Here is a 23,989-nt window from a genome sequence, read left to right on the forward strand (position 1 = left end):
TTTAATCTGTCTGTGCCTGAACACGCTGCTATGCGAGAATATATAAAGGAGTCCTTGGAAAAGGGACATATTCGTCCTTCTTCATCTCCCTTAGGAGCCGTTTTTTTCTTTGTGTCTAAGAAAGACGGCTCTTTGAGGCCGTGTATTGATTATCGACTTTTGAATAAAATCACGGTTAAATATCAATATCCGTTACCACTGCTTACTGATTTGTTTGCTCGTATAGAGGGGGCCAAGTGGTTCTCTAAGATTGATCTCCGTGGGGCGTATAATTTGGTGCGAATCAAGCAGGGGGATGAGTGGAAAACCGCATTTAATACGCCCGAGGGCCATTTTGAGTATTTGGTGATGCCTTTTGGTCTTTCAAATGCCCCTTCAGTCTTCCAGTCCTTTATGCATGACATTTTCCGCGATTATTTGGATAAATTTATGATTGTTTATCTGGATGATATTCTGATTTTTTCGGATGACTGGGACTCTCATGTCCAGCAGGTCAGGAGGGTTTTTCAGGTTTTGCGGTCTAATTCCTTGTGTGTGAAGGGTTCTAAGTGTGTTTTTGGGGTTCAAAAGATTTCTTTCTTGGGATACATTTTTTCCCCCTCTTCCATCGAGATGGATCCTGTCAAGGTTCAGGCTATTGGTGATTGGACGCAACCCTCTTCTCTTAAGAGTCTTCAGAAATTTTTGGGCTTTGCTAACTTTTATCGTCGATTTATTGCTGGTTTTTCTGATGTTGTAAAACCATTGACTGATTTGACTAAGAAGGGTGCTGATGTTGCTGATTGGTCCCCTGATGCTGTGGAGGCCTTTCGGGAGCTCAAGCGCCGCTTTTCTTCCGCCCCAGTGTTGCGTCAGCCTGATGTTGCTCTTCCTTTTCAGGTTGAGGTCGACGCTTCTGAAATCGGAGCTGGGGCGGTGTTGTCGCAGAGAAGTTCCGACTGCTCCGTGATGAGACCTTGTGCTTTTTTTTCCCGTAAATTTTCGCCCGCCGAGCGGAATTATGATATTGGGAATCGGGAGCTTTTGGCCATGAAGTGGGCTTTTGAGGAGTGGCGTCACTGGCTTGAGGGGGCCAGACATCAGGTGGTGGTATTGACTGACCACAAAAATTTAATTTACCTTGAGTCTGCCAGGCGCCTGAATCCTAGACAGGCGCGCTGGTCGTTGTTTTTCTCTCGGTTTAATTTTGTGGTGTCGTACCTACCGGGTTCTAAGAATGTTAAGGCGGATGCCCTTTCTAGGAGTTTTGAGCCTGACTCCCCTGGTAATTCTGAGCCCACAGGTATCCTTAAAGATGGAGTGATATTGTCTGCCGTTTCTCCAGACCTGCGGCGGGCCTTGCAGGAGTTTCAGGCGGATAGACCTGATCGTTGCCCACCTGGTAGACTGTTTGTTCCTGATGATTGGACCAGTAGAGTCATCTCTGAGGTTCATTCTTCTGCGTTGGCAGGTCATCCTGGAATCTTTGGTACCAGGGATTTGGTGGCAAGGTCCTTCTGGTGGCCTTCCCTGTCACGAGATGTGCGAGGCTTTGTGCAGTCTTGTGACGTTTGTGCTCGGGCCAAGCCTTGTTGTTCTCGGGCTAGTGGATTGTTGTTGCCCTTGCCTATCCCGAAGAGGCCTTGGACGCACATCTCGATGGATTTTATTTCGGATCTGCCTGTTTCTCAGAAGATGTCTGTCATCTGGGTGGTGTGTGACCGTTTCTCTAAGATGGTCCATCTGGTTCCCTTGCCTAAGTTGCCTTCTTCTTCCGAGTTGGTTCCTCTGTTTTTTCAAAATGTTGTTCGTTTGCATGGTATTCCTGAGAATATCGTTTCTGACAGAGGGACCCAATTCGTGTCTAGATTTTGGCGGGCATTCTGTGCTAGGATGGGCATAGATTTGTCTTTTTCGTCTGCTTTCCATCCTCAGACTAATGGCCAGACCGAGCGGACTAATCAGACCTTGGAGACATATTTGAGGTGTTTTGTGTCTGCGGATCAGGATGATTGGGTTGCTTTTTTGCCTTTGGCGGAGTTCGCCCTCAATAATCGGGCCAGCTCTGCCACCTTGGTGTCCCCGTTTTTCTGTAATTTGGGGTTTCATCCTCGATTTTCCTCCGGTCAAGTGGAATCTTCGGATTGTCCTGGAGTGGATGCTGTGGTGGAGAGGTTGCATCAGATTTGGGGGCAGGTGGTGGACAATTTGAAGTTGTCCCAGGAGAAGACTCAGCTTTTTGCCAACCGCCGTCGTCGTGTTGGTCCTCGGCTTTGTGTTGGGGACTTGGTGTGGTTGTCTTCTCGTTTTGTCCCTATGAGGGTTTCTTCTCCTAAGTTTAAGCCTCGGTTCATCGGCCCGTACAAGATATTGGAGATTCTTAACCCTGTGTCCTTCCGTTTGGACCTCCCTGCATCCTTTTCGATTCATAATGTTTTTCATCGGTCATTGTTGCGCAGGTATGAGGTACCGGTTGTGCCTTCCGTTGAGCCTCCTGCTCCGGTGTTGGTTGAGGGTGAGTTGGAGTACGTTGTGGAAAAGATCTTAGACTCTCGTGTTTCCAGACGGAGACTCCAGTATCTGGTCAAATGGAAGGGATACGGTCAGGAGGATAATTCTTGGGTCACTGCCTCTGATGTTCATGCCTCCGATCTTGTCCGTGCCTTTCATAGGGCTCATCCTGATCGCCCTGGTGGTTCTGGTGAGGGTTCGGTGCCCCCTCCTTGAGGGGGGGGTACTGTTGTGAAATTGGATTCTGGGCTCCCCCGGTGGCCACTTGTGGAATTGAACTTGTGTGCATCATCCCCTCTGTTCACCTGCTCCTATCAGGATGTGGGAGTCACTATATAACCTTGCTCCTCTGTCAGTTTCTTGCCGGTCAACAATGTAATCAGAAGCCTTCTGTGCTTGTTCCTGCTACTAGACAACTCCCAGCTAAGTTGGACTTTTGTCCTTGTGTGTTTTTGCATTTTGTTCCTGTTCACAGCTGCTGTTTCGTTACTGTGTCTGGAAAGCTCTTGTGATCGGAAATTGCCACTCTGGTGTTATGAGTTAATGCTAGAGTCTTAAAGGAATTTCTGGATGGTGTTTTGATAGGGTTTTCTGCTGACCATGAAAGTGTCCTTTCTGTCTTCCTGCTATCTAGAAAGCGGACCTCGATTTTGCTAAACCTATTTTCATACTACGTTTGTCATTTCATCTAAAATCACCGCCAATATATGTGGGGGCCTCTGTCTGCCTTTTGGGAAAATTTCTCTAGAGGTGAGCCAGGACTGTCTTTTCCTCTGCTAGGATTAGGTAGTTCTCCGGCTGGCGCTGGGCATCTAGGGTTAAAAAACGTAGGCATGCTACCCGGCCACTTCTAGTTGTGCGGCAGGTTTAGTTCATGGTCAGTATAGTTTCCATCTTCCAAGAGCTAGTTCTCATATATGCTGGGCTATGTTCTCTCGCCATTGAGAATCATGACACTGAGCCATCTCCATATGGCTCCTAGGAGGACTCAGGGTTCACCTTCTATCCTCGTTGTCTATCAACATTATCAAACATTTTCTATATAACATTAAACCTTCTCATTATCTGCTTACTGACATGTATGCTGGACACTACGTCTACCCCTACGGGCCTACTGCATCCCTCATCTAGCTCTTACTTTCTTTCAGGGAACATTATCAGCATTTCTTTACAATTAACTAGTTGGACACATAGAACTGTCTCATGTAAACATTATCATCACTTTCTTTCGTCAAAGCATTATTGCTACCTATCTTAAAGCAATATCACCATTTAAGTGCAACAAATGAACATCCCCTTTAAGAGGGGACCAAGTCTCTATGAGGTAGCATGTCTTCTCAAGCTACCAGTCCGTACTCAGCAAAGGTTCCAGTGTGGTATCTTCACAAAGAGTTCTTTTTGAAGTAAAACCAGTAGGGGGCACCTTTAATAAGGTGCAAACTATTTACAAAAAGTTTGTATCATGCACTGTTCATGATTGCGGCAGTTCTGGAAACTTTGTGCAAAAACTCAGAAAAATAAACAAAACAATAGGGATCCCGGGTCAACAAAGGGATCCCCTTAAGGGTTAACCCTGGACGGGTCTAGCAGCAAAACAGGAAACAAACAAACAGTTAAGGAACTATTTACATGTACTGAATACTGAGACATTTACTCAAACCACCCAGGAGGCAGCACCGGCGGAGGCAACCCCTTTGGGTATTGCGAGCCGCCCGGTACTGCATAAGGGGGTCTGTCGTCCCATCTGGGGGTCTGTGTACCCACAGTCTTCAGCTCCGCAGCAGCACGGGCACCACCCACCGAGAGAGGTGCCTCCTTGGCCACGAGGGTGGTGGAGGTGACAATGCTGCATGTCGTGGTCTTGACCATAGTGCACGTGGGGGTGTCTTCGGTGGTCCTGGCCACGACCACGGGCTGACCGCAAGGGGACACCTTCGCTACAAGGGTCAGCTTCACTGGCACCCTAATCGGAGGCATCGCAGGGGTTGGCTCCTTGTGGACATTCAGGGCAAACCACCCTTTTTCCCCAAAGTGCCTGGTGTATGAGACTTCATCCCCCGGATAGAGATCCCGGCCTGGGTGGCCCTCCCTGAGGTGCGACTCAACATCCCTCCGGTTCACAAACACCTCCGCATACAGACCCGGTTCTTTGATAAAGCCCCAGCCCCCACAGAGCTTGAAGGTGGTGATGATGCCCTGCCTGCGCAGGGCCTGGTGAGCAGTGGGGTCTTTGCGGGCCCGGTCCTTGACCGCCAAGTCCTTCCGATGGTAGGCCTCCAGCCCGGCCTGGTACTTTTTTTCTTTTTCCTTCCACTGCTGCTCTAGCTGGACCTGATATTCTTCCCAGCTTAGGGCCTGCACCATCTCTCCCTCCTGGGTCTCCATCCCGGGGAACCCCATAAGATTGGATCCGGGGTTCACCCAGCGGCACACTGTGCGCTCCGCGTGGACCTCACACAGCAGGGGAGTGGGGGCGATTGTTGCTCGCATACGGTGTTCCATGCCCGTGGCTTCCTCCCATGGTAGCAGGCGTTGGAGTTTATGGGTTCCCGGGAGAGGTGGCGCTGCTACTGGACCCACCAGCAAACCCTCGGCCAGTGGGACGGGGTCGGCGGACTCACCAGCCGATGCAGGTTCCTCCTCCGCGGCGGGTTCCTCCGGCGGTGTCAGTGAGGATCTCAGCGGTTGCTCCGGTAACGGTGCAGGGTCTGGCGCCTGAGGACCTTCTTCCGGCGCTGCCTGGTGCGGAGCCTGGGCCTTCATGTTCAGCTGAAGGAGCTGGTCGAGCAAGCTCTCCATCTCGACTCGCAGGAGTTCGGTGCTGTCCATGGAGAACGGGCTGCTGTGCTCATCCGGGTAGTTGGGGGAAACTTCCACTTCAACCCCACTGTCAGGTTCGGAGCTGCTGGCCATGGCGTCCTCCACGTGGGTCACTTCCTGGTCTTTTTCCCGCTCTCTCCTTCGTGGGCGGTGTCGTTTTCTCGATCTCCGCCCTCCATTGAGGATCAGGAGGCGGATCTCCGCTGCTGACGGACACGTCCTCACAGTGCAGAAATATTTAGACTGGGCGGCCATTGTCTTTCGCGCTCTCCAGCTTGTCTACGCCCACTCCACGCCCCTCTTCTTTTCCTGCGCTCTCCTCAGCGCTGTAATGGCGGCGGATTTTGGCGGCAAGTGGCACAGCACAGTCTTTGCAATAAAGTACAGTTCTAAGCACAATAAATCACAGTTCCAAGGCACACATGACCTGATTCTTCAGGCTTAAGTAGATCCTGTTCGTGACGCCAAGTTGCAGCGACCCCACTGCCGCAGGGCCGAGGGGTACCCAGTACCGGGCCTCTGAGTCTCTGCGCTGGGGTTGTCACGGTGGCTAAGCCTGGTCCGCGACCCTGCTGAGGGGCGTACAGTAAATAAGTATGACGGATGATGGTGGTGAAGCTGTAGTGGTGCGGTGCAGTAAATAACGAGGACACCAGGTTGCAGTCTCTTTACCTCTTTACTGAAGATCTCTGGGTCCTCAGTCCGGAATCCGGATAACCAGGCTGCGCAAGTCCGGCCGGTCCAATGGCACCTCCAGAGTTCTCTTAGCAGGTGGAAATCTGTGCCTTCCTTCTAGCGCTATGTGTTGCGGTCCTTCCCTGCTGTGCTTACAGAAAGTCCCCACAACTGTTGTGTCTGTTTCTTAAGTTCCCTCACAACTCGATTAGATGATGTTCTGCTAATCCTCCGTCCCTCCCTGATGTTACGGTTGGGACGGCACCCGTTTGACGGGTAGGTTCGGAGCTCTTCCGGGACCCTAGAGTCGCCCCTCTCCACAAGTTGCCCCCCAAGACTGCATAGGTGATTTAAGTTAGACAGCCCGCCTTAGACTGACTGTCCTGCCGCTGTTTAGAGTATCGCTTGAAGATGGATGTTGTAATACTCCCTCGGCGTTCCGGCCACCGGTAGTGCGCCTCAGTAGGGTGTTGCCTCGGTCTTACGGCACGACCCCTACTGGTATTCTCCTTGTTGCTTGATCTCGTTTCTCACTCAGCACAATCTATCTCGCTTCTGGTCCTTCCTTGGGCACCGCCGCTATCCTGAGCAGGCACGGTCCCGTTACGTTCGTTCAAGTCGCCAAGCCTCTGTCAGGATCCCACCCCTGACAGAGACCCTACTGTATCTTCCCCCACAACACCCTCTGCCACAAGGTGTTGCCTGGTTCCAACCCAGTCAGCTTTCTGATCTAACTTCCTGCCTGACCCCCAGTTTACCCACTATGGTGGGGAGTGGCCTAGTGAATAGAACCCTTAGCTCCCCCCGGAGGCCCGGCTGTGAAATGTATTGGTGTCTGTGATACCTGATCAGATGAACTCCTTCAGTGCCATCAGACGTACCATAGCTCCCCTTAGTGGCGGAGCCACAGTACTGCAACGACCAGGACTCTGGGGCGCTGCATTTAGATCCCATATTAAAATAATTTGGTGCTGAAGAGGTTAATGACCCTTTCTATGATGGTCAGAAACATGCAGCTTCATTTCAGCTGCTTCTGATCTGGTTGTTAACTCTTCCTATAAAACAGGTCCAGACCCTCTCTGTTCTCTGTCTTGCCAGTGAAATCTCTGCTTCCTTGCTCTTAGGAGACGCTGTGCTGATTAAGAGTTTTCTGTTGCTATTGACAATTCGTCTTCCTGTGAGGTGTGCTTAAGCTAAGTGTTTTTGAAAGAAGTGGCTGTAGAGGTGTTCTGTTATATGTGTGTTTGTCACATGGACCCTGTTTCCCGTTTAGTTTATTCCTCCTTATCCCTATCCTCCTTCATATTGTTGGTTGGAGCTTTTGTACAATTTAGGGTTTCTGTTATCCCTGTTTTGTCTTGTGTATTTTGTTCCCATTACATGTTTCACTGCACGTCACAGCCCATTATACAGCACGCGCTTGAGGCCAATGAAAGCAGAGGACAGAAGGAAAGTATATGCTGGATACTGGGCTGTGACACAGTGAAACTGCGCACAGGCAGCCCAAACAATTAGGGGAGTGTCTGCGACTTGGTCATGCCTGGGTGATGCAAGGGATTCAGGAACTTGACGTGACATAAGCAGATGTCAGTGGCGGTTGCAGTTGGGGTCACGTGATATAGACTGAGCAGTCAGTGATAGCGCCCCTCAGAATCTGTTTAATCCAAAGAACTAGTCTGATTGCCATATGTGGAGTCAGGAAGGAATGTTTCCCCTAATATGGGACAAATAGATTCTACTGCATGAGGTTTTTGACTTCCTTTGGTGCAGCATGTTAGGCTATAGGTTGAATTCAATGGACTTTACTGCCTTTAACCTTAAACTATGAAACTGTAAGATAGAGAAAAAATACCTTTGTATAGTCTCCAGCCAAGAATCCTTGTTCAAAACCACTCCACATTGTGATTGGAATAAGCAGAACTTGTCGCTTATCTTTGAGATGCCTGAGCGTCTCTAATATTTTCATCCAAAATGGTTCATCTTTAATGTCCACTTCATCGTCTTTTTTTTTAACATCCATATTTTCTAGAAATACAGAAACCAGCAAAACAGCAAGCACTCCACTACCTGAAAATATAAGTAATAATAAAAAAGGGAAGAGTTTAAAACACGTTACTTTCTTAGTAAAATTGTGACGGCACACACACGTCTTGTTGTGACGGACACAAGATAGTGCCCAGGGAATGGACACTAATGAAAATGAGTGAAAAGATGGCAGTAAGGGTTCAATGCCCACTTGCGATGAAATTGGACAAATTCAATCCAATAAAAAATCGGATTGAATTCAGACCAATGTTAATCTGATTGTTTGCTCATCTGCTTTTTTTCCCAACTCGGATCGGATCACGATCAGGCTGGAAAAAAATCGCAGCATGCTTCGAATGTAATCAGAAAATGGATCACATCCCGTAATAGAAGTCAATGGGTGATATAAAAAAAATCGCACAGCACTCACACCATGCGAGTGCTGTGCGATTTTTATGCAACAGTGTCCTTTGAAAAGCTGGTATTTCATATGTAAAAAACACTGACAAGTTATAATTAGTGTTGAGCATTCCGATACCACAAGTATCGGGTATCGGCCGATACTTGCAGGTATCGGAATTCCGATACCGAGATCCGATACTTTTGTGATATCGGGAATCGGTATCGGGATTAATATCAATGTGTAAAATAAAGAATTAAAATAAAAAATATTGCTATACTCACCTCTCCGACGCAGCCTGCACCTTACCGAGAGAACCGGCAGCCTTCTTTGCTTAAAATGCACGCGTTTACTGCCTTCCGTGACGTCACAGCTTCTGATTGGTCGCGTGCCGCCCATGTGACGGCGACGCGACCAATCACAACAAGCCGTGACGTAATTTCAGGTCCTGAATGCCTAATTCTAGGCATTCAGGATTTGAAAATTATGTCACGGCTTGTGATTGGTCGCGTGCCGCCCATGTGACCGCGACGCGACCAATCACAAGCCGTGACATAATTTTCAAATCCTGAATGCCTAGAATTAGGCATTCAGGACCTGAAATTATGTCACGGCTTGTTGTGATTGGTCGCGTCGCGGTCACATGGGCGGCACGCGACCAATCACAAGCCGTGACGTAATTTTCAAATCCTGAATGCCTAGAATTAGGCATTCAGGACCTGAAATTACGTCACGGCTTGAATCAGAAGCCGTGGCATCACGGAAGGCAGTAAATGCGCGCATTTTAAGCAAAGAAGGCTGCCGGTTCCCTCGGTAAGGTGCAGGCTGCGTCAGAGAGGTGAGTATATCAATATTTTTTATTTTAATTCTTTATTTTACACAGTAATATGGATCCCAGGGCCTGAAGGAGAGTTTCCTCTCCTTCAGACCCTGGGAACCATACAGGATACCGTCCGATACTTGAGTCCCATTGACTTGTATTGGTATCGGGTATCGGTATTGGATTAGATCCGATACTTTGCCGGTATCGGCCGATACTTTCCGATACCGATACTTTCAAGTATCGGACGGTATCGCTCAACACTAGTTATAATATAAGATAGATTACATATATACACATAGATTAGATATATATATATATATATATTGTAGGGATTTCACTCACTCAGGTGCGACGGCTGACACTCAGGAGGCACGTTCCTTTAAAGTTCACAGGGTTTATTACGTCATAAACCACATGGAAAAATAACAGCAAACAAATAGCCTTTAGTTCAGGAAAAGAAAAACAAAGTGTCCAGTCCACCAGGCTCAGTCCTGTAGGCTTAACACCCTCAGGAGGGTTTCACCTCCACACATATCTCCTGTGTTAAGCATTAGCCTGTCTAATATAGAGCTAACCACACCCAGTAACCCATCACATGATTAGCCATGTGGTCTGACATCACCACAGGTCCTGGAACACACATATATATATGGTTATATACAACAAAGAAATACTCCGGACTACATTGCAGCAACAAGGCACTTATATGGCACATACCTCCCGTCGACTACACACCCTTTAGCCATGCTACATACCTCCCCCCTCTGCCTAAAGTCGTGGGGCTTGGCACTTTTCCCCACTAAACAAGGGATTCTTGATAGGGCATCCGCATTACCGTGCAGCTTTCCGGCCCTATGTTCCACATGGAAACTGAAGTCCTGCAGGGCTAAGAACCAACGGGTGACCCTAGCATTTCTACCCTTTGATTCCCTCATCCATCTTAGTGGGGCATGGTCAGATATACAGTCTGAATTTATGACCCAACAGATAGTACCGTAACGTGTCCACCGCCCACTTTATGGCCAAACACTCTTTTTCCACGACTGAGTAGTTCTTCTCAGATGAGGACAGCTTTCTACTCAGATAGAGAACAGGATGCTCCTCCCCATGTAGCTCTTGGGAAAGGACTGCTCCTACCCCAACATCTGAGGCATCTGTCTGAAGAATAAATTCTTTATTAAAGTCTGGGGCCATCAGAACGGGCTGCTTACATAGAGCCCCTTTCAACTCTTGGAAGGCTGACTCTGTCTCTTCGGACCATTTAACCATCACTGATTTTGTCCCCTTTAGCAGATCAGTCAGAGGCGCAGCCACTGTGGCGAAGTTCGGGAAAAACCTCCTGTAATATCCCACGATTCCCAGAAAGGCTTTAACTTGCTTTTTGGAGAGTGGTTTCGGCCATGTTTGGATTGCCTCCACTTTCCTGATTTGGGGCTTTATTTCTCCACGACCCACTATATAGCCTAGGTATTTAGCTTCTTCCTTACCCAAGGCACACTTCTTTGGGTTTATTGTAAACCCCGCCTCTCTTAGAGCATCAAACACCGCTTGGACTTTCTCCAGATGACTGTCCCAGTCCGGGCTAAAGATGACGATATCATCTAGGTACGCAGCAGCGTAGGCCTTATGGGGTGCAAGGACTCTATCCATAGCCCTCTGGAAGGTCGCCGGAGCTCCCCGTAGGCCAAACGGCATCCGGACATACTGGAAGCATCCATCAGGTGTCGAAAAGGCCGTCTTCTCTTTGGCTTCCTGTGCCATGGGGATCTGCCAATACCCCTTTGTCAAATCCAAGGTGAATATATATCTGGCATGCCCAAGCCTTTCGATGAGCTCATCAACACGGGGCATGGGATAAGCGTCAAACTTGGAGACCTCATTCAACTTCCGATAGTAGTTGCAAAACCTCCACTCTCCATCAGGTTTTGGGACCAGGACAATTGGGCTCGACCAACCGCTCTTGGATTCCTCAATGACTCCAAGCTTCAACATACACTCCACTTGCTTGGAGATAACTTCTCGATGAGCCTCAGGAATATGATAGGGCTTCACGTTCACCCGCACATGTGGCTCTGTTAGGACCTCGTGCTCTATGACCTTCGTGTGTCCCGGCAACACTGAAAACAGGTCCCTGTTTTTCTGGAGTAACTCCTGGCACTGCTGTTTCTGGGTCTTCGATAGCGTCTCCGCTATAGTAACCGCTCCAACCTCACCTTCTGGGTTGCTTAACAACGATGGAGTTACTGTTGGCTCTCTATCTTGCCACGGCTTGATGAGGTTGACATGGTATACTTGGAATGGTTTCCGTCTTCCTGGTTGGTGAATTTTATAATTTACTTCACCAAGTTTCTCGACAACCTCATATGGCCCTTGCCATTTGGCCAAGAACTTGCTCTCCACCGTCGGAACTAACACAAGAACTCGGTCTCCCGGATTGAACTGCCTCACTCTTGCAGACCGGTTGTAGACTCTGGCCTGAGCTTCTTGTGCCTGGAGGAGGTTTTCTTTCACAATAGGCATCACCTTTGCAATCCTCTGCTGCATCAGGGCCACATGCTCAATGACGCTTCTGTGGGGCGTGACTTCGGCTTCCCAGGTTTCCTTGGCTATATCCAGGAGTCCTCGCGGATGTCGGCCATATAGAAGCTCAAACGGTGAGAACCCTGTGGAGGCCTGTGGAACTTCACGAATAGAAAACATCAGGTAGGGTAAGAGACAATTCCAGTCTCTACCATCTTTCTCTATAGCTTTTCTCAGCATGCTCTTCAGTGTCTTGTCAAATCTCTCAACAAAGCCATCTGACTGGGGATGGTACACCGAGGTCCTCAGCTGGGAGATTTTCAGGGCTTTGCACAACTCCCTCATCACTTTGCTCATGAAAGGTGTCCCCTGGTCAGTCAGGATCTCCTTCGGCAGACCTGTCCGGGAAAAGACATGGACCAACTCGCCGGCTATACTCTTCGAGGAAGAATTTCTCAGAGGAATTGCCTCAGGATAGCGTGTGGCATAGTCCAGGATGACTAATATATACTGATGGCCCCGGGCTGATTTAACTAAGGGACCGACCAAGTCCATGGCAATTCTCTCGAACGGCACCTCAATAATGGGCAGGGGCACAAGAGGGTTCCGGAAATGAGGAGTGGGAGCAGTTAGCTGACATGTAGGGCAGGACCTGCAGTAGTTCACTATTTCCCGGTGACACCCAGGCCAATAGAACCTCTGCATAACCCGTTCCTGCATTTTTTCCACCCCTAAGTGTCCACCCAAGATGTGTGAATGTGCCATGTCCAACACCTTCCGTCTATATGGACCCGGCACTACCAACTGCTCTACCAACTCCTCCCTTATTTTCGTGACCCGGTATAACAACTCCCCACTCATCAGAAAATGGGGAAATCTTGTGTCTGCCCCCGGCTCCTGTACCACCCCGTCAATAACTGTGACATTATTAAAGGCTTCCCTCAGAGTGGGGTCCCTATGTTGGGTAGTCCCAAAATTTTCACTGGTTACCTCTAACTCCAGAATGTCAGATGCAGGGGACACTTCTTCCTCATCCCCAACCAGGACACAAAAAGGAAACACTCCGGGTGTGGCGACACCCTTCCAGGGTTCATTGGTTCCCTAGTCTTGCTAGGGAGCTCAGAACCTTTTCCCCACAAATCCCAAAACAAACAGAAATCCCGGCCAATAATTTTAGGGTGCAACAAGTCCTGCACGACGCTGACTATGTGGGACTCAGTGCCACATGCCGTTTCAATGTCCACCCTGGCCAAAGGGTAGTCCTTTGCATCACCATGTATGCACCGCACTCCGACCTTCCTTCCCGGGAGCAAGTGGAGAGGAAAAGTGGCCCTCACCAGGGTCACTAGGCTCCCTGAGACTAACAGTGCCGTTACTGCTCGACCGTTCACCTTTACGGGACACGCTTGAGGTCCCTCGTTGGGCGGAGAGTTCACACTGCAGGCTGGATACGCATAGTATGAACAATGGCGTCCCATGCTGCAGTCCATCTGCTCAGTGGTCTGGGAACAATGGGCAGCTATATGTCCTGGCCCGTGGCACCTCCAGCAAATAATATCACCCGTAGGGACCTTGGGCACCACCTCCCCCGCCCTTTGTGACCTTGGACGCGCCACCCCTTTTTGGGACTCAGCAGCTTTCTGGGACCCCCAGTACGGCATGGGCTGTCTCCCAAAGGAGCCTTCCATCCCTTGGTATCTCTCGACCAGTCCGATCAGTTCGTCGGCATTCTGGGGATCACCCTGGGCAACCCAAGTCTGTATGGACCTCGGGAGGGAATGCACAAACCGATCCATCATCACTCGTTCCACCATCTGTGCAGGTGTACATGACTCTGGCTGCAGCCATTTCTGGACCAGGTGCAACAGATCAAACATTTGAGAGCGAGGCAGTTTGTCACGGTGATAGGCCCAGCTGTGAACTCGCTGTGCCCTGACAGACAGTGTCACCCTCAAACGTGCGAGAATCTCGACTTTCAACTTGTGATACTCTTTGGCATCCTGCAAGGTCAAATCATAGTACGCCTTCTGGGGTTCTCCCGTCAGGTATGGCACCAGTACCTCTGCCCACTGCTCTGGCGGGAGTTTTTCCCTCTCAGCGACCCTCTCAAACACCGTCAGGAAGGCCTCAACATCATCCCCGAGGGTCATTTTCTGCAATGCGCGTTTTACCGTCTTCCGGACGTGGGTGTCATCAGCCAGACCTGGGGTTGGGGCACTCGTCTTGCCCTGGATGGCGGTTGCCAGAAGCTGCATCTGCTGCCGTTGCTCCTGCTGGCTCTGCCGTTGCTCCTGCTGACTCTGTTGTATTTGCTGCATCAACAGCTTGTTGGTCTCTTGCTGGTTCTGTTGCAACTGCTGCATAAACAGCCTGTTAGCCTCTTGCTGCTGTGACTGAGACTGCCTGTTGGTCTCTTGCTGCTGTGACTGCAACTGGACCAAGTGTTTCAGCAGTTCCTCCATTTTCTCCGGCTGGCTTACAACAGACTTGACCCTGGACATTCAATAACAGACTTTTCGTCTCCGCTGGGAACGCTGCCCGCACGTCTACCACCAATTGTAGGGATTTCACTCACTCAGGTGCGACGGCTGACACTCAGGAGGCACGTTCCTTTAAAGCAGGGTTTATTACGTCATAAACCACATGGAAAAATAACAGCATACAAATAGCCTTTAGTTCAGGAAAAGAAAAACAAAGTGTCCAGTCCACCAGGCTCAGTCCTGTAGGCTTAACACCCTCAGGAGGGTTTCACCTCCACACATATCTCTTGTGTTAAGCATTAGCCTGTCTAATATAGAGATAACCACACCCAGTAACCCATCACATGATTAGCCATGTGGTCTGACATCACCACAGGTCCTGGAACACACATATATACATGGTTATATACAACAAAGAAATACTCCGGACTACATTACAGCAACAAGGCACTTATATGGCACATACCTCCCGTCGACTACACTCCCTTTAGCCATGCTACAATATATATATATATATATATATATATATATATGTATTCACAAAAAAGGAACAGCACAGACTTTAAACTTATCTCCGGGTGCAATTTCCTCCAGGTAACCTGTTCACCGGTTAACTCAAATGCATAAAGTCCAAAAAAGACCAAAAAAGAATAAAGTCCAAAAAAGAAGGCAGCACTCCTTCTTTTTTGGACTTTATATATATATATATATATATATATATATGTATATATATGTATATACTGTATATATATATATATACAGGTCCTTCTCAAAAAATTAGCATATAGTGTTACATTTCATTATTTACCATAATGTAATGATTACAATTAAACTTTCATATATTATAGATTCATTATCCACCAACTGAAATTTGTCAGGTCTTTTATTGTTTTAATACTGATGATTTTGGCCTACAACTCCTGATAACCCAAAAAACCTGTCTCAATAAATTAGCATATCAAGAAAAGGTTCTCTAAACGACCTATTACCCTAATCTTCTGAATCAACTAATTAACTCTAAACACATGCAAAAGATACCTGAGGCTTTTAAAAACTCCCTGCCTGGTTCATTACTCAAAACCCCCATCATGGGTAAGACTAGCGACCTGACAGATGTCAAGAAGGCCATCATTGACAGCCTCAAGCAAGAGGGTAAGACCCAGAAAGAAATTTCTCAACAAATAGGCTGTTCCCAGAGTGCTGTATCAAGGCACCTCAATGGTAAGTCTGTTGGAAGGAAACAATGTGGCAGAAAACGCTGTACAACGAGAAGAGGTGACCGGACCCTGAGGAAGATTGTGGAGAAGGACCGATTCCAGACCTTGGGGAACCTGAGGAAGCAGTGGACTGAGTCTGGTGTGGAAACATCCAGAGCCACCGTGCACAGGCGTGTGCAGGAAATGGGCTACAGGTGCCGCATTCCCCAGGTAAAGCCACTTTTGAACCATAAACAGCGGCAGAAGCGCCTGACCTGGGCTACAGAGAAGCAGCACTGGACTGTTGCTAAGTGGTCCCAAGTACTTTTTTCTGATGAAAGCAAATTTTGCATGTCATTCAGAAATCAAGGTGCCAGAGTCTGGAGGAAGACTGGGGAGAAGGAAATGCCAAAATGCCTGAAGTCCAGTGTCAAGTACCCAGTCAGTGATGGTGTGGGGTGCCATGTCAGCTGCTGGTGTTGGTCCACTGTGTTTCATCAAGGGCAGGGTCAATGCAGCTAGCTATCAGGAGATTTTGGAGCACTTCATGCTTCCTGGCACCTGCTCACAGTGCCAAAACCACTGGTAAATGGTTTACTGACCATGGTATTACTAAGCTCAATTTGCCTGCCAACTCTCCTGACCTGAACCCCATAGAGAATCTGTGGGATATTGTGAAGAGAAAGTTGAGAGACGCAAGACCCAACACTCTGGATGAGCTTAAGGCCGCTATTGAAGCATCCTGGGCCTCCATAACATCTCAGCAGTGTCACAGGCTGATTGCCTCCATGCCACGCCGCATTGAAGCAGTCATTTCTGCCAAAGGATTCCCGACCAAGTATTGAGTGCATAACTGAACATTATTATTTGATGGTTTTTTTGTTTGTTATTAAAAAACACTTTTATTTGATTGGACGGTTGAAATATGCTAATTTATTGAGACAGGTTTTTTGGGTTATCAGGAGTTGTAGGCCAAAATCATCAGTATTAAAACAATAAAAGACCTGACAAATTTCAGTTGGTGGATAATGAATCTATAATATATGAAAGTTTAATTGTAATCATTACATTATGGTAAATAATGAAATTTAACACTATATGCTAATTTTTTGAGAAGGACCTGTATAATGTCAGTGACATAAATTTGGAACCTGTATGTATTTAATGAATGTTTTCAAGGAAAAAAATGGCGTGGGCTCCTGCGCAATTTTCTGCACCAGAGAGGGAAAGCCAGTGAGTAAGGGCAGATATTAATAGCCTAGAGAGGGACCATTGTTATTGCCCCCCCTGGCTAAAAACATCTGCCCCCAGCCACCCCAGAAAAGGGTCATCTGTAAGATGTGCCAATTCTGGCACTTAGCCTCTCTCTTCCCACTTCCCTGTAGCGGTGGCATATTGGGTAATAATAAGCTGATTTTCTCACGCTCAAGAGTTTATTTGAGTTCATGCCAGCAGGGAGCGCAGCTTCGGTGATGTCACCTAAGCTCCGCTCCCAGCATTTCATTCCACAGTAGTTTACATCATGGGGCGGCCGCATTAGCACCGCTCCTGGTTGTAAACTGTATATTCCCCAGACATGGGTTTTGGTGTGGGACTGACTGTACGCCGGAAAGGTATGGGTATATTATTGTTTTTTTATTTTACATTTTTTACAGGAAATCGATAGCTTCGCTTGGATTACTTGTAACAATAAAATGGTCAAACAGTGTTTAGTGTTTTATTTCATTAAAATACTTTATTCTGCATGTGTGTGTGTTTATTTAACCCTTTATAAACATTAGGATTAGTAATGGATAGGTGTCTTATTGACACCTCTCCATTAGAGTTGAGCGACTTTTACTTTTTTCGGATCGGGTCGGGTTTCGCGAAACCTGACTTTGTCAAAAAACGAGTCGAGTGAAATCGGCCGATTATTGCGAAAAGTTGAGGGCCAACTGAAAAAAGAAACCCAATGCAAGTCAATGGGGAATCAAAGTTGGCAGAGAGTGGAGGACAGGAAAACACCTACAGTGCCCATGTTAATGCCAAAAACATCAATTCTTAATACTGAAGCTTGTCAATCTTAATTTACTTTATAATAATAGTTAGGCATTGAAAACTGGGGGTCATTTGGCTAAATTTGTGGGGGGGTAGGGCTGGCTCAAGTTTTTCGTGGGCCCAGGAAACGTGAAATATGTCATGGCGGTGGAGTAGGGAGAGGTAAGTATTTCAACTTTGCAAGTGCTGTGATCCAGAGCAAGCAGGGGGGCCCACTCATTCGCATTGGCACTGGCACAGGGCCCCTCAAAGTATGGCGGTGTGTTTGACGGCAGTGGTGCCTCCCACCGGCAGAGACACTTTTGCGTACTATGAGGGGCCCTATGCCAGTGACATCGCCAATGAGTATGCCCCCCCACCTGATGAAGGAACCTGCACTTTCATCTGCACCTTCCTCTTTGTCCCCATGTAGGGTGGTATAGTATGGGGGAAGGGGAACCTGACTTTCTGCAGGGTCAGATTCTGGCTGTGTAGTGCAAGGGGAATGTAGTAATCTGGATCAATGTACCAGCAGAGTCATCTAGCAGTGGCTGGGCAATGGGCAGGATGAGGAGGAAACACAGATATATGCCCAAATAATAAAGTAGGCTAAATGCAGTTCAAAACTGGTAACAGGTGGTAACAGGAGTACACTGGCGGTATAGCTTTGTGCAGCGGAGGACAATTGTAAGGAGTAGCAGACACAGTTAGTAGGCCCAAAAAAGTAAGTAGGCTAAATGCAGTTCAAAATTGGTAACAGGAGTAAACTGGCAGCATAGCTTTGTTCAGTGGAAGACAATTGTAAGGAGTGGCAGACACAGTGAGTAGGCCCAAATAAGTAAGTAGGCTAAATGCAGTTCAAAACTGGTAAAAGGACTAAACAGGCGGCATAGCTTTGTGCAGTGGAGGACAACTGTAATGGGAGGTAGACACAGTTAGTAGGCCTAACTAAGTAGGCTAAATGCAGTTCAAAACTGGTAAAAGGACTAAACTGGCGGCATAGCTTTGTGCAGTGGAGGACAACTGTAATGGGGGGCAGACACAGTTAGTAGGTCTAACTAAGTAGGCAAAATGCAGTTCATAACTGGTAAAAGGACTAAACTGGCGGCATAGCTTTGTGCAGTGGAGGACAACTGTAAGGGGAGGCAGACACAGTTAGTAGGCCTAACTAAGTAGGCTAAATGCAGTTCAAAACTGGTAAAAGGACTAAACTGGCGGCATAGCTTTGTGCAGTGGAGGACAACTGTAATGGGAGGCAGACACAGTTAGTAGGCCTAAGTAGGCTAAATGCAGTTCAAAACTGGTAAAAGGACTAAACTGGCGGCATAGCTTTGTGCAGTGGAGGACAACTGTAATGAGAGGCAGACACAGTTAGTAGGCCTAACTAAGTAGGCTAAATGCAGTTCAAAACTGGGAAAAGAACTAAACAGGTGGCATTGCTTTGTGCAGTGGAGGACAACTGTAATGGGAGGCAGACACAGTTAGTAGGCCTAAATAAGTAGGCTAAATGCAGTTCAAAACTGGTAAAAGGACTAAACTGGCGGCATAGCTTTGTGCAGTGGAGGACAACTGTAATGGGAGGCAGACACAGTTAGTAGGCCTAACTAAGCAGGCTAAATGCAGTTCAAAACTGGTAAAAGGACTAAACAGGCGGCAAAGCTTTGTGCAGTGGGGGACAACTGTAATGGGAGGTAGACACAGTTAGTAGGCCTAACTAAGTAGGCTAAATGCAGTTCAAAACTGGTAAGAGGACTAAACAGGCGGCATAGCTTTGTGCAGTGGAGGACAACTGTAATGGGAGGCAGACACAGTTAGTAGGCCTAACTAAGTAGGCTAAATGCAGTTCAAAACTGGTAAAAGGACTAAACTGGCGGCATAGCTTTGTGCAGTGGAGGACAACTTTAATGGGAGGCAGACACAGTTAGTAGGCTGTTGTGGATTCTGTTTTTGGGCTCCCTCTGGTGGTTACGGCTGGTACTGGTTGACTTTGGTGGGTTGCGGTCTCTGCTTTCCACCTGTCCATCAGAGGCTGGGTGTTTCCTATTTAACCTGGCTTTTCTGTCATTCCCTTGCCGGCTATCAATGTACTCAGATGTGCTCAGTTTGGTTCCTGACTACCTGCTCCCAGATCTCTCAGGATAAGCTAAGTTCTGTTTTTTAGTTGTTTGGTTTTTTGTCCAGCTTGCTAATTATGACTCTATGCTAGCTGGTAGCTCTAGTGGGCTGAGGTTCTCCCCATGTGCCATGAGTTGGCACATGGGTTCTTGTAATCTCAGGATGGTTTTTGATTAGGGTTTTTTGCTGACCGCTCAGACCCCTTTTGTATCATTCTGCTTTCTAGTTATAGCGGGCCTCATTTTGCTAAATCTATTTTCATCTCTATGTGCGTGCCTTCCTCTCATTTCACCGTCAATACACGTGGGGGGCAACTATACCTTTTGGGGTTCATTCCTCTGGAGGCAAGCTAGGTCTTTATTTCCTCTGCAGTGCTAGTTAGCTCTTAGGCTGGCGCGTGGCGTCTAGAATCAACGTAGGCACGCTCCCTGGCTATTTCTAGTTGTGTTTGTTAGGAGTAGGGCAGCGGTCAGCCCAGGTTCCATCACCCTAGAGCTCATCCGTTATTTATGTTATTTTGCTTGTCCAGTGCGATCCCCAGCCATTGGGATCCATGACAGTATAGCCGGCCTACAAAGTGTTAATTGTTTGAGCTGAAGCAGGAGAAAAAGAAGTGTTTAAGGGAAATTTTTTTTTTTTTTTTCCCCTCAGAGTTTTGCTGCCTAGCCCTTAATTGCTGTCTAGCTGCTTCTTACCTCCTCTTAACCCTTGAAGGGCTCTGACCTTAACTGTTTAACATGGATGTCCAGAGTTTGGCTTCCAGCCTGAGTAATCTTGCTGCAAAAGTTCAAAACATACAGGATTTTGTTGTTCACACTCCCATGTCTGAACCTAGAATTCCTATTCCAGAGTTTTTTTCTGGAGATAGATCTACCTTCCTGAATTTCAGGAACAATTGCAAATTGTTTCTTTCTTTGAAATCTCGCTCCTCTGGAGACCCTGCTCAGCAGGTTAAGATTGTAATATCTTTCCTGCGGGGCGACCCTCAGAATTGGGCATTTGCATTGGCACCAGGGGATCCTGCATTGCTCAGTGTGGATGCGTTTTTTCTGGCACTGGGATTGCTCTATGAGGAACCTAACCTGGAGATTCAGGCTGAAAAGGCTTTATTAGCCCTCTCTCAGGGGCATGATGAAGCGGAAGTATATTGTCAAAAATTTCGGAAATGGTCGGTGCTTACTCAGTGGAATGAGTGCGCCCTGGCTGCAAACTTCAGAGATGGTCTTTCTGAGGCCATTAAGGATATTATGGTGGGGTTCCCTGCGCCTACAGGTCTGAATGAGTCTATGACTATGGCCATTCAGATTGATCGGCGTTTACGGGAGCGCAAACCCGTGCACCAGTTGGCGGTGTCTTCTGAACAGGCACCTGAGACTATGCAATGTGATAGAATTCAGTCCAGAAGTGAACGGCAAAATTATAGGCGGAAAAATGGATTGTGTTTTTATTGTGGTGATTCAGCTCATGTTATATCAGCATGCTCTAAACGCACAAAAAAGGTTGATAAATCTTTTGCCATTAGTACTCTGCAGTCTAAGTTCATTTTGTCTGTAACTCTGATTTGTTCACTGTCATCCATTTCCGTCGATGCCTATGTGGATTCGGGCGCTGCCCTGAGTCTTATGGATTGGTCATTTGCCAAACGCTGCGGTTTTAGTCTGGAGCCTCTGGAAGTTCCTATTCCTTTGAAGGGAATTGACTCTACACCATTGGCTATGAATAAACCGCAGTACTGGACACAAGTGACCATGCGCATGACTCCCGTTCATCAGGAGGTGATTCGCTTCCTTGTACTGTATAATTTACATGATGTACTAGTGCTTGGTCTGCAATGGTTACAAACTCATAATCCTGTCCTGGATTGGAAAACAATGTCTGTGTTAAGCTGGGGATGTCAGGGGGTTCATGATGATGCACCTCTGATTTGAATCGCTTCATCTACTCCTTCTGAGGTCCCTGCGTTTTTGTCTGACTATCGGGATGTTTTTGAGGAGCCTGTTGTGAATTTGGATTCTGGGCTCCCCCGGTGGCTACTGGTGGAATTGAACTGGTGTCTTCATCTTCTCTGTTCACCTGTTCCCATCAAGATGTGGGAGTCGCTATATAACCTTGCTGCTCTGTTAGTTGCTTGCCGGTCAACAATGTTATCAGAAGCCTCTCTGTGCTTGTTCCTGCTCCTAGACAACTACTAGATAAGTTGGACTCTTGTCCATGTTTGTTTTTGCATTTTTGTTCCAGTTCACAGCTGTAGTTTCGTTACTGTGTCTGGAAAGCTCTTGTGAACAGGAATTGCCACTCTGGTGTTATGAGTTAATGCCAGAGTTTTAAAGTAATTTCTGGATGGTGTTTTCATAGGGTTTTCAGCTGACCATGAAAGTGTCCTTTCTGTCTTCTGCTACGTAGTAAGTGGACCTCAAATTTGCTAAACCTATTTTCATACTATGTTTGTTATTTCATCTTAACTCACCGCCAATACATGTGGGGGGCCTCTGTCTCCTTTCGGGGTATTTCTCTAGAGGTGAGCTAGGACTAATATTTTCCTCTGCTAGCTTTATTTAGTCCTCCGGCTGGTGCTGGGCATCTAGAATCAACGTAGGCATGCTACCCGGCCACTGCTAGTTGTGCGTTAGGTTTAGTTCATGGTCAGCTTAGTTCCCATCTTCCAAGAGCTAGTTTCTATATATGCTGATGCTATGTTCTCTTGCCATTGAGATCATGACAGTTTGACCGGCCCACTAAAGGGTTAAAATCCTTGGCTGAGAAAGGAGAGAAATAAGTAGTCTGCTGAAATTTTTTTTTTTTTTCTCCTAATCTTTGAATGGCTCTGTGTCCACCTGTTTGTAATGGATCTTCAGAGTGTAACTGCAGGTTTGAATAATCTCGCCACGAAGGTACAAAATTTGCAAGACTTTGTTTGTCATGCACCTGTATCTGAGCCGAGAATTCCTTTGCCGGAATTTTTCTCGGGGAATAGATCTGGGTTTCAGAATTTTCGAAATAATTGCAAATTATTTTTGTCCTTGAAATTTCGCTCTGCCGGAGACCCTGCACAGCAGGTCAGGATTGTGATTTCCTTGCTCCGGGGCGACCCTCAAGACTGGGCTTTTTCATTGACACCAGGGGATCCTGCGTTGCTCAATGTGGATGCGTTTTTTCTGGCCTTGGGGTTGCTTTATGACGAACCTCATTTGGAGCTTCAGGCAGAAAAAACTTTGATGTCCCTATCTCAGGGGCAAGATGAAGCGGAAATTTACTGCCAAAGATTCCGTAAATGGTCTGTGCTTACTCAGTGGAATGAGTGCGCCCTGGCGGCGACTTTCAGAGAGGGTCTCTCTGATGCCATTAAGGATGTTATGGTGGGGTTCCCTGTGCCTGCGGGTCTGAATGAGTCCATGACAATGGCTATTCAGATCGATAGGCGTTTGCGGGAGCGCAAACCAGTGCACCATCTGGCGGTGTCCACTGAGAAGTCGCCAGAGAGTATGCAGTGTGATAGAATTCTGTCCCGAAGCGAGCGGCAGAATTTTAGACGGAAAAATGGGTTGTGTTTCTATTGTGGTGATTCTACTCATGTTATATCAGCATGCTCTAAGCGCACTAAAAAGCTTGATAAATCTGTTTCCATTTGCACCTTACCGTCTAAGTTTATTCTATCTGTGACCCTGATTTGCTCTTTGTCATCTATTACCACGGACGCCTATGTCGACTCTGGCGCCGCTTTGAGTCTTATGGATTGGTCCTTTGCCAAACGCTGTGGGTATGATTTAGAGCCTTTGGAGACTTCTATTCCTCTGAAGGGGATTGACTCCACCCCATTGGCTAATAATAAACCACAATACTGGACACAAGTAACTATGCGTATTAATCCGGATCACCAGGAGATTATTCGCTTTCTGGTGCTGTATAATCTACATGATGATTTGGTGCTAGGATTGCCTTGGCTGCAATCTCACAACCCAGTCCTCGACTGGAGAGCTATGTCTGTGTTGAGCTGGGGATGTAAGGGGGCTCATGGGGATGTACCTGTGGTTTCCATTTCATCATCTATTCCCTCTGAAATTCCTGAGTTCCTGTCTGACTATCGTGACGTCTTTGAAGAATCCAAGTTTGGTTTGTTACCTCCGCACCGAGAGTGCGATTGTGCCATAGATTTAATTCCGGGTAGTAAATACCCAAAGGGTCGTTTATTTAATCTGTCTGTGCCTGAACATGCTGCTATGCGAGAATATATAAAGGAGTCCTTGGAAAAGGGACATATTCGTCCATCGTCATCTCCCTTAGGAGCCGGTTTTTTCTTTGTGTCAAAAAAAGACGGCTCTTTGAGACCATGTATTGATTATCGGCTTTTGAATAAGATCACTGTTAAATATCAATACCCATTGCCGTTGCTTACTGATTTGTTTGCTCGCATAAAGGGGGCCAAGTGGTT

General features: G+C 47.3%; 1 protein-coding gene across 2 annotated transcripts in view; it reads right to left on the reverse strand.

Moving 5' to 3' along the window:
- Window positions 1-23,989, reverse strand: part of UNC93A (unc-93 homolog A) — a 331,492-nt gene that overhangs the window by 109,319 nt on the left and 198,184 nt on the right. For both annotated transcript variants that reach the window (XM_077283221.1, XM_077283222.1), the window contains exon 5: window positions 7,838-8,052. In XM_077283221.1, the coding sequence (XP_077139336.1) occupies window positions 7,838-8,052 (215 nt within the window). The remainder of the gene's footprint in view (window positions 1-7,837; window positions 8,053-23,989) is intronic.

This window comes from Ranitomeya variabilis, chromosome 2 (genome assembly GCF_051348905.1).
Source record: "Ranitomeya variabilis isolate aRanVar5 chromosome 2, aRanVar5.hap1, whole genome shotgun sequence".
Taxonomy (NCBI): domain Eukaryota; kingdom Metazoa; phylum Chordata; class Amphibia; order Anura; family Dendrobatidae; genus Ranitomeya; species Ranitomeya variabilis.